Source organism: Porites lutea, chromosome 4 (assembly GCF_958299795.1).
Source record: "Porites lutea chromosome 4, jaPorLute2.1, whole genome shotgun sequence".
Lineage (NCBI taxonomy): Eukaryota > Metazoa > Cnidaria > Anthozoa > Scleractinia > Poritidae > Porites > Porites lutea.
Genome location: NC_133204.1, coordinates 2,991,635 through 3,003,251, shown reverse-complemented (window position 1 = coordinate 3,003,251; position 11,617 = coordinate 2,991,635). Strand labels below are relative to the sequence as shown.

The 11,617-nt window shown below is 37.9% G+C and overlaps 1 protein-coding gene across 1 annotated transcript in view; it reads right to left on the bottom strand.

The window, feature by feature from the left end:
* Window positions 1-795, bottom strand: part of LOC140935264 (glycoprotein 3-alpha-L-fucosyltransferase A-like) — a 2,279-nt gene extending 1,484 nt beyond the window's left edge. The window contains exon 1 of the mRNA XM_073384811.1: window positions 1-795. This exon is cut by the window's left edge and continues 1,484 nt beyond it. Coding sequence (XP_073240912.1) covers window positions 1-784 — 784 coding nt within the window. The 5' untranslated portion in view covers window positions 785-795.
* Window positions 796-11,617: the final 10,822 nt, after the last annotated feature.

Below are 11,617 nucleotides of genomic sequence, written 5' to 3'. Positions count from 1 at the left end.
AAGCACATTCTGGGGTCGGATGATCGTCCGCCGTTTTCGGGCAGTCTCGGACTGTTTGATGGAAATACTTCGCACAATTTCCATAAATATCAACGGGAATGAGCTTTCTTAGGTTATGTATGTACATCATTCGGACTTTTCTTTCATCCAGAACTTGGCCACAACCACTTCCCAACCATACAGCAAGCTTCGTCTTCCCAATGGCGTGATTTTGACTTGGTACTGAACTACGTTCACCCTTCGTTAGCGGCAAATAAAATCCATAAGGATGGAAAATATCTGACTCTCGCATAAACGTCATTGTCCAGTTAAACACATTGTCCAAGTCACTGCGGTGCTTATGAGGTGCAATATATGATGTAACTATCGGGTTTTCCAGGTGGAAGTAAACCCAGACTTGATGTTGAGGTCTTTGACGTTGCAATCGAAACATCTCTTTTGAAGAGGGCATATTATATGCGTGAAAGATTACTACATCGCTACTCATGGAGTCATTCTTGTCGTATGTTAGTTCACAGTTGGTTACTGAGCATTTCTGGCCTTTGAACTGTTTGAAATCTTCTGTAGTTGTCAATCCCGGCCAAGGTAAACCGCTGTAAAAGAACTCTGTGTAAATTAAAATCTTTCGAGGCTTGGAGTAGTTTGTTGCCGGGGCATTCTGGAAACCAATATTAATAAAGTTATCTGAATCCATCCCAGAATATACACCACGACTTGAATGATACAGGAACAACGAAACGATCACAAAGCTGACGAAAACTGCAAATAAATGGACGTCCTTCATACTAAGGTAAGTCTGATATTGGACTTTTCAAGAATATCTTGGGAACCGGACTTTCATACTGATTCCCCGGTCTGTTCTTGTCATTCTTATATGCAAATCAATAAGAATGCTACTGAATGATAGAGAAGGCACACACCGCTGAGTGCACTTGCAAATAAGTTAGAGTAGCGCGCGAATGACGTCGGAGTGACTAATTTGCAATTTTTGTCGGAGTTTAGTCATTGGTGGTCTTTACACTAGAGCCTAAATAAGCTAAGACATATTTCAAGACAAGTAAATTTTAATTACTTTAAGTAAAATAAGGCTTCACACACGACCGATTCTTTTTTACTTCAGGTTATTTTCCCACGCAACAAAAGCAAGATTGATTGACATGTCTCGCCTTTCTCAAAGCTCAAGAAACCGCAAGTCAGCTAAGTCGGTCATAAGGATGGTTTTCAAGTCGCTTGAAACTTTCTTGTATCGTTTCAACTTTCCGACTTTAAGGAGATGCAAAGCAAAGTTACTTGAGATCTTACTTAGGCCTTCATACATGAATAACTTAGCGGCTCTTAAGTCTTACTTACAACCACTACGTTAATTTCAGTTTGTCTGAGTTTTGGGTCTACAATGTGACTTTAAGATCCGAGACGCGACAGCTGTAAGACGCGACAGGAAGTAAATTTTCAAAGAGGAGAAATGTTGCTTATGCTCAAGCCGTCGCCCTGGTGTCAACACTTTCACCGGCGAAAAACGTCTGATTGGTCCTCGCGCGACCACGTGACATTGCCAAATTAAAAATGGCGGCAATACCTCCATAGTTTGTTTATTCCAGTGGAAAGAAGGTTAATTGCGGCTTAATATGAGTTGCAAATGCATATCGGATATTTTTAGAATAGTCTAGACTTTTTATTATCCTTTGTCACGTATTCCTGTGGGATTCGTTTCCTGCGATGCTCGCGATTTCGCCGGTTTACAGGATTCAACTTTGGATCACGAAGGACAACAATGTTTCTGATAAAAGCAGGGTCACTAGGAAAAACGGCCTTGTTCACAGCTCGATGTAGCAGGTAAATAAGACACTATGGGTCCTTTGAAATTGCTTAGACACCTGGTAGTTATTTTATTTTATTTTTTTCGAAAAGGTAAAGCAAAAATATTTTTTCTCCAGCAACACTTTCCAAGTTATAAAAAAAAGCTTGAACATGAGCTAAATGAACTTTAGTGTCTGCATTCAGTCATTTCATTGAGAACGGGTGCAATTTTAATATCAAAACTTTAAAGCCGTCTTTGACCGAGCAAGGTTTTTTTTCTTTTTTCTTTTCAATGGTTACTGTGCTTGATCTGAATAAGATAATGAAATTTTTAAAATTAGGGGAATACTATATTTAAAAGAAGAGAACTTTGATTCTAGTGTTAGTGGGAAAAAATACTAATTATAATTTTTTTAAGTACCTAAAGGTTAAAAAAGTGAATATGCATATAGTCTAAAGTGCTACAAAGGAGTAAAACCCAGATTTTTCCATTAATAAATTTTATTGACATTGTCAGGGACACATGCTTTCCTTGAGTACACATTTGTTCGTCAAAAAAATCTTGTTTGTCAGGCTGCACTTTGTTTGATTCACGATCAATCAGTCTTTTCTGAAGAGAAATGAAAAGAAATGTATGTTAACAAGTCAGATACTTCAACACTGCCTTAGGCAACAACTAAGAAGAAACTGAACTTCATATCAAAAAACAAAGCCGTGAAAATTACTTCACGGTGAAACAACAACCCCTTCAAATATATATCACATTGATTCATGTAAAATGGAGACCTGATGAGAAGTTTATAGGAATAACAATGAAACTGTAATGTTTGAATGAGATCTGTGAGTGTTCTCTCATAATTCTGACAGAAGATCAAAATTGGAAACTGCACATCCTACACAACTGCATTCATCAACATGATCCAACTAAAATTTCATTAAGACTCAAAGTTTACTCCAAACTTAAAAACTCCTGATTATTTTTTTTTCTTGGAAAGAACTTTTGAATACTTAGTAGCATGTTAACTCTGTCATTCATTCATAACTTTCCTCCAAAAAAATTTAAGCCAAAAGCAATGGACAGAAAAACAAAAGTATTCACAGGAAAATTACCCAGTTCATCTCCTTCTAGGATCCCATTTTCAAGCAAAGAAGCACGCCCCACAGAAAGCCTTGTGTGCAAAGATTTGGTACTAAAAAAATTGTACACGGGGGAAATCATGTCCGTAAGTGCAGTTCCTAACGCGGAAAGTAACAAGGACCTCGTTGTGGATAATCCCAAGCCAGATTTATGAGCGAAATAATCTAAACTTCCATCCTTCAATTATACCAATGCAAGCCTAAATGTACAGCAGCTGTACACATTGTAAACAGAATATTTTTTTCAAATCAAATGTTGCCGGACCTATCGAACTGTAGCTCCAAGACGGTATTAGCGTTTTAATGACAGTTATCTCACATTTTCTCATTCGACAGTACGGATAAAACTCAAATTTCTGTAACATACAAAGCTGTACTATTGTACAACAACAAAATGTGGAACGATGGACAAAATCTCGCTTCGAACTACGCACTTTAGCTTTCGATTCACTAGCTACAAGACAATTTACACACCAAGACAATGGCTAACAGTAATTCTTTACCATCTTTATAATTTCCCTTTGTACCGAGTGACACGAGATTAAGTTGAACCAAGCGTAAGCGTATTTTTCTGCCATAAACAGTGTAAACATGCGGAGATTACTAGTAAGCATCTAAATATAGTTTTCCAGCAACAAAGTACACGCTAAGTCACATTAACAAAACAAGGCCCGAAAATGTCTGTCCCTCTACTTTTTTGTTGAATCCGTGATAAGAAACTTGATCTAAACGACAATTTTGGATAGCATTGTAATACGCTCTTCAATCAACGGTCGAATGTTAGATTCACAATCAAAGTCGAATTTTGACACAAAAACGGCATACACATTTAACAAAACTGTCTCTTCCGTGCAACTCGGTACAAGCTAATTTATATACCAAAACAAAGCCCAATAATTTTTCTTCCACTACTTGTAAACAAAAAGAGCAAAAATTACCCACCTTTTCGGCATGTCTGTCATGCCAGCATTTTTTCGAGCGTTTTAGTGAGGCAAAAGCATTGAGCATTATTCGAGCATTTTAGTGGCATTTTCCCCGGAAAATTAATTTTTCCGAGAAAATAAAATAGAAATTAACTTTTTTCAGGAGCCCATGCCCCACGAGCTCCTGCGTTTTTCAAGAAAATGAAGACCAAAACTCAAAATTCACAAAAAACCTAATACAGCTGGGTTTTTTTTGCTGTATTTATGAACTTGTACACGTTGTCGTTGTTACTTACAACACTTGCACGTTTTTGTGAGTGTAAACTTTGAAATTAATTTTAAAAAACCGTTTGTGTAATGAGCATTATCCGAGCATTTCAGTGACTTTTTTAGGGAGACCGAGCATTTTAGTGGGGAAAATGGAGCATTAAGGTGGAGCATTTTAGTGGGGAAGCAAAAGCATAATGTACAAAAGCCTAGCCATCGCTTCTTTCATCTGACCAACATTTCGCGCGCATTTTCGCCTCGTAGTCAATGACATTACCCGAAATCGATCACGTGTCATTTTTTCCAGAGCATGCGTAGACATTTTTCGCCGGTGAAAGTGTCAGCAATAGTGTCAGCACGAATTGTCAGCACGTCGCGTCCATTCTCGTCCCCAGAGCCCGTCGTTTCCTTGTCACGTCGGTTGTACCGTTGCACTTATGTCCTATCTTGTGAACATGTCCTCTGACGTAATGTGATATACAAGCCAATCAGGTCATGCGATCTATCGTGTTAGTCGCGGCATAGGACTGGAAAAGAACCTCCGTTGCAGTTTGGTCCTCGAGCAAAATTTGCAAGTTTAGCGGGTCGGGGACGGTAGTAAAATTTGTCTTGCAAGGTTAAGTAAACATGGCGGCCGAATCAACAACACAATTTCGGATTTTAAGGCTGCGAAGGAGAGTATATTTAATGTCGTTTTGGCATTTTATATTAAGAATTCGAAAAAAACAAAACCGGCTGTGGGTCGTTAAAGTTAAATTTCACGTTTTTACATGTTATAAAATATGAAGAGCGGATTGTGCCGTTTCTACTCTCACTTTCGTATCGATCAACTTAATTTTTAGCCCATATCCGTTAAGATAGCTAAGACTTGGCGGAGAGGACAAGTCAAATCGCAAAATATTTTCACCATCTAAGTCCATATACAGATACTCTGCATCTTATGAATATCGTGAACTCGAATGAAAAGCGAACCGGCTTACGAAAGTATGACACTAATTGATTCTGTTCATTATGCAATTAAAGCGTTCAAAGACAGGTCTTTACTGGTGATCTTTTAAGCATAAAATCCGTAAGTTCGCTGATTGTGTTGTATTCTTGATTGGCGCAGGAAACAGTTAGTGTTTCCGTTTTTAATATGAAGGCTGAACGGTTGTAAAATCACTAGTTTTTCTAGAAAGGTGTGTGACTTTCGGTGATTGATTGGTAAGACACAGATTGAGTTAACGCAAAATGTGACTTCTTTCCACAGTCCGCAGTTTGAGATAACTAAAATCCTGGCCTGAAAAGCGAAGCCTATAAATAGTCCACGATCTGGGAACCACATTTCGCGCTGTCGCGAAATACTGACTATTATATTCAGGGGCACCCAACGATAATTTTCTGTAAAATAGCTGTTCACAGAAGCAAATATTGCCTAGAATTTTCTATCACTTGAGGAAGGCTAAAAATTTCTTACAAAATACGAAACCTAAAATTTTCGGGTTCGAAAATGTGATGGAGGGAGGAACCAGAAAAATTCTAACTTTCGTAATATGTTAATCTGCATCTTAAATTTCCGGGAAAATACCGTAAAATTCCGAAATTAAGCCCCTCCAAATATAAGCCCCCATATTTGTAACGCAAAAAATCCTCCGTAAAATCGTCCCTCCGGATATAAGCCCCTCGGGCGTCTTGAACTTGGAAATCGCCCTCAAATACAAAACAAAACAAAGCAAAAATATATAAATTTTTGTCTTTGCCAAAGATCCATCACAAGCCCCAAATGATTGCAGTCAGAAAGTGTCACAGTTTATTTCTGTTTGCGTAGTTTACTCCTTACTCTTGGCTTGGATTTCTTCGGTCCATATAGACAAAGTATACTTGGACTACTTGCATGGCTGTGTTTTAAAAAGGTCAAAGTCCTCAAGACGAGTTTCAGTTAAAACTTTCTGCAAATTACTGACATAAATTTCCTTCTAACTATAAGCTAGCCCCCTCGATTTTGAGACGCAAATTTCCCTCCAAGTATAAGCCTAGCCGATTTTAAGACGCAAATTTCCCTCCGAAAATAAGCCCCTCAAAAAGGGCGTTTGAAAAATATAAGCCCCGCTGATTATTTTCGGAATTTAACGGTAATATAGCACTGAAGCCCTTGCAAATCTATTTGTACTCTGCCGCCTAAAAAGAGCGGTTTTCAATGTATTTGGGAGGACACCGTCGTTGGGTTCCCCTGTTTATTTGGAAGGACACGGAACGACTTATCTCAAAATGCGACTCTTTACGTTCGACACGGTTTGCGATATTTTTTTGGCGCAAACCTTGGTCTTAAAACCTAGAACACAGATTGAGTTAACGCAAAATACGTCACAATTGCCAGACCACATTATGCGTTAGCGCAAACCTTGGTCCCAGAAAAGTGCTCCTTTTTTTGCCAGCAATGACTTTCTGACGCCGATCGGGTCAATTGACTGGACGTGATTTTTGAGCTGAGAACAGAAGAGTTAAACACCCCGTATTTTGCAATAACGCAAAGTGTGGTATAGAAACAGCACCATAGTTTGAAATGTCGCAAAATAAGACTTTGCAACAGGCCCACCTTTTGAAACGGATATGTTATTTCAAATGATGTTTTTGTTCAGTGCAGTTGGTCGAAATGGAAAGGGTTATACCATTGTAGGAGTACGTTCATTGGTTGTAGATGAGGTTAATCGGCAAATATCACTGTTTTAAATCACAGACGGTTTAATTTGCCCTGTGATGTCATTGATGTTCTAAAGGTGGGTGAATGTCCTGTCAACCATAACTTGGAAGTCTCTACTTTTTTGGACTAGTATCTTTCTCTGAATCCTGACTGCCAAACTTACATAATTTTTGCTGGGTGTATGCTGATGACCTTTCAGAACCCCTACCCCATTATTATACTATCTATTCTGAGGACCCTATAGAAGCCATCTTATCTACTTTTTGACAAATGTAATTTACGCGATCACAATATATGTAGTCACTTTCTTTCTATGCATCTACCTTATAAAGTCAACTTTTCAACCGCGAATCTTCCGTTGAATTCCTACTCAAAAATTAATGTTAATTAATTATAATGTTCAGCCTCATTATAGCTAATCTAGACGTGAAAATGCGACCTCGCCCAGCAGCACATCCCCATCAGCAAGAACAGAAAACAAGGAAATACTATATAAAAGTTATGTTTCAATTCGCGGGAAACATAATCGAAAATGATGCTTAAAAAAACTGATCTTTTCCCTCATCGAGTTTTTCTGTTGAGGGTAGAGGGTGGCTGTACACAGGTTACTGCCAAAACTTAAACAGCTAAACACATTGTTTTGTTGATTACTTATGATGCACCTATGACTACAGGAATTACTTGCGTTTCTTTAGCCACATTTGTTCAAGCTTACTTTTAGTACGGTGTTCTTAATCAGTTAATTCCATCTCGATGCATTGTTGGAAGTTTTTCAGTCAGAGGACCTATATTCGTCAACGACAATAAAAAATGCTTTATTTTTTCTTTATAACAATGTCACGTCGATTGTCAGATATTTTTCTGTCATTTCAGCACCATTAGATCAGGGACCACACGAGGTTCAATCTCAACTGGTACCCAAATTTTCACATGCCTTCTTTTTGACAACTCATTTATGAGTTTTTGCTAAACATTTGATTAACCTTTGTCAAATTAATTCACCATTTTTGGCAAAAATTTGCCTTTTTCGAAAAATAAGTAATTGTCAAGGTAGCCTTTTTTGTTATCTCATTTGAATTTTGTTCAAACCTGTCCTGTTATATTCTTCCCAAATTTGCCATTTTCGCCAAAATTTGCCATCCTTGTAAAAATCTCTAATTACCAACTGGCCATTTTTCGCCTTCTCATTTGGCAAGCCATTCATTACTTCTTGCCAAATTCGCTATTTTCGCCCAATTTGTCATTTTTGTAAAAATCGATAACAGTCAACATGCCTCGTTTGTCATTTTATGTAATTTTTGGCAATTCTTAAATGTATTGTTGCCAAATTTGCCATTTCTGTTATAATCGCCATTTGTCAAGATGCCCCTTTTTGTCATCTCTTTTGTCAAACCTTTGATAACGTCTTGCCAAATTTGTTATTTTCCTAAAAATCGCCAGCTGTCAACATGCCACGTTTTGTCATCTGATTTGAATATTTGTCCAAACTCTTGACTAATTTTTGGCATACTCGCCACTGCTTCTTTTTACCGACGAAATTTGCCTTTATTGCCTATATTTGCCATTTTCTTATTGAGAACGCGTTTTGTACAAGATGCCCGTTTTTGCCGTTTCATTTAAACTTTGCCAAACCTTTGATGGATTTTTCCAGGAATTCATTGATTTCGCCAAAAACGGCATTTTCGTAAAAACCCACAAATAACGACATCCTTCTTTTGTCATCTTGTTCAAAATTTTTGCCAAGCCTTTGATAAGTTCTTGCCAAATTCGCCATTTTAGCCAAAGTTGCTATTCTTGCTAATTATCAACAGGCAATTTTCTAAGTCCTTTGATGAATCCTTGCCGAATTCGTGATCATTTGTCATTTTCGTAAAACTCACAATTATCGACATGCCTCGTTTGTCATCTCATTTGAATTTTGGCAAACCTTAAATGAAATGTTGCCCAATTTGCCATTTTTGTTATAATCGCCATTTGTCAAGATGCCCCTTTTTGTCATCTCTTTGTAAATTTTTGTCAAACCTTAGATAACTTCTTGCCAAATTCGCCATCTTTGCAAAAATTTGTCATTGTCCTAAAAATCGCCAGCTATCAACATGCCCCTTTTTGTCATCTTATTTGAATATTTGGCCAAACCCTTGATGATTTTTTTGGCACACTCGCCATATTTGTCGAAATCTACCTTTTCTCAATATTCTCCTCTTTATCACTCTAAATGAGGTTTTGCCAGACCGTTGATGGATTCTTGCCCAATTCCCCATTTTCTCAAATTTGCCATTTTTGTGTAAATCGCCAACTGTCAATATGCCTGTTTTGTTGTTTCATTGTCTCAGTCCTTGCCAAATTCGCCGGTTTCGCAAAATATGTCATTTTCGTATAACCCACAATTATCGACATGCCTCTTTTGTCATCTTGTTTTAATTTTTGCCAAACCTTAAATAAATTTTTGCCAAATTTGTCATTTTCGTAAAATCGCTATTTGTCAAGATGTCCTTTTTTGTCATCTTATTTGAATATTTGGCCAAACCCTTGATGAATGTTTGGCACACTCGCCATTTTTGCCGAAATTTGCCGTTCTCGCCTACATTTGCCATCTTCTTATTGTAATAGCCATTTGTTAAGATTTCCCTCTTTGACACCTCAATTGAGGTTTTGCCAAACCTTTGATGGATTCTTGCCCAGTTCCCCGTTTTCTCAAATTTGCCATTTTCGCGAAAATCGCCAACTGTCAATATGCCTCTTTTGTTATCTCATTTAATTTTTTTGACAGACCTTTAATGATTCCTTTGCCAAATTCGCGAATTTTGCAAAATATGTCATTTTCGTAAATCCCACAATTATCGACATGCCTCTTTTGTCATCCTGCTCAAGTTTTTGCCAAACTTTTTAAAATTTTTTGCCAAATTTATAAACTTTATAAAATTGTCATTTGTCAAGGTACCCCTTTGTAATTGGCCAAACCCTTGAACTCTCTATTTTTGCCCAATTTTTTTTCCTTTTTCGCCTACATTTGCCTTTTTTTTATAATCACCATTTGTCAAGATCTCCCTCTTTGTAACCTCATTTGAGTTTTTGCCAAACCTTTGATGGATTCTTGCCCAATTCCCCATTTTCTCAATTTGCTAATTTCGTGAAATCGCTAACTGTCAATATTGCAGGTTTGCACTTGCCGTCACGGCGGCCATGCTGGTGCGCAAGAAAAAAGAGCATTTCTCTCCTCTGGGAACTTAACTCTATTTTCGTGTTAATACTTGGAGACAAATACTATTGTATTGACCCCCCCCCCCCCCCCCCACACACACATGGTAGCCTTGTCACGTGGTTGCAAACCAAGAAGGCCTCTTTTGTTGTCTCATTTAAAATTTTCGCCAGATCTTTGATGAATCCAAATTCGCCAATTTCGAAAAATTTGTCATTTTCGTAAAACTCACAATTATCGACATGCCTCTTTTGTCATCTTGTTTTAATTTTTGCCAAACCTACAAATTCTTGCCAAATAAATCGCCATTTGTCCAGATGCCTTTTTTTGTCATCTTATGTGAATATTTGGCAAGAGACTTTTTGGCATACTCACAATTTTTGCCGAAATTTTTCTCTTTCGCCTAAAATTTGCCATTTTCTTATAATCGCCATTTGTCAAGATTTCCCTCTTTGTCACCTCATTTGAGGTTTTGCAAAACCTTTTGATAGATTCTTGCCAATTTCCCCATTTTCTCCAATTTGCAATTCTCGTGAAAATCGCCAACTGCCAATAGGCCTCTTCTGTTCTCATTTAAATTTTTTGCCTGACCTTTGATGAATCCTTAATTGCCAAATTTGCCAATTTCGCAAAATGTAATTTTCGTGAGACCCCCAATTATCGACATGCCTCTTTTATAATCCTGTGTTAATTAGGTTTAGGGTGATAAATATGTTATAAATTCTTGTCAAATTTGCCCTTTTCGTAAACAAAGGAAGGGTAAAAACGCTTAAAGGGAGAACTCGCCATTTTCACATCTTCTATAATAGACCTTGTTTTGCATAAGCAGTCCTTAATCTCTTTTGGGACGACTGTAATACCCAGGGGAAATTAAGTGTAAGGTTATGGAAAGTCTTTGGAGGGAAAGCAAGGCGTGTGGGAGATGTGCAAATGGCGAATGAAGAGTAAAAAATCACGTTTCCTGCTCCACTTCACATTTTCCATAATGCATGCACCTTATTTGCCCCCCCCCCCCCCCCCAAATTTTGCATAACCACTGTTTTCAATTTCTCTTGGGACGACTGCAATAGCCAGGAGAAATGAAAACAAAGGTCATGCAAAATCTTCGGGGGCAAATAAGGTGCATTATGGGAAATGTGGAAGGGCGTATATTACTTTTTTTAAAAAAAAAAGCTAGTTTGCCTTCGTCTTCATGACTATGCACGTTTCCGATAATGTATGCCTTCCTTACTTTAAGAGATTCTTCCCAAAAAGAACTGAATTCGGTCCTTACTATACTACTTAAGTAAACATGAACAGTTTTTGATTCAAACGCTAGGGCCGTTTGTTCCTAGTATAAACTGGGAAAGTCAATATTTAGATCAGGTCAGGTCACGTCACGATGCCTATTACCGCTAAGCCAATTAAGGCCTCGCTTATACAGGGGCGGATCCAGGATTTTTTTTAGGAGGGGGTGCACTCGTCTCTTGCTCTACTTCATCACCAATAAACCACATTTTTTTTTTCTGCAGAATACCAGTTGTATTAGAAAACCGTAGGTCATCTCAGGGGAGGGTGCGCACCCCCTGCACCCTCCCCCTAGATCCGCCCCTGTTATATGTAGAAACGTTGTCC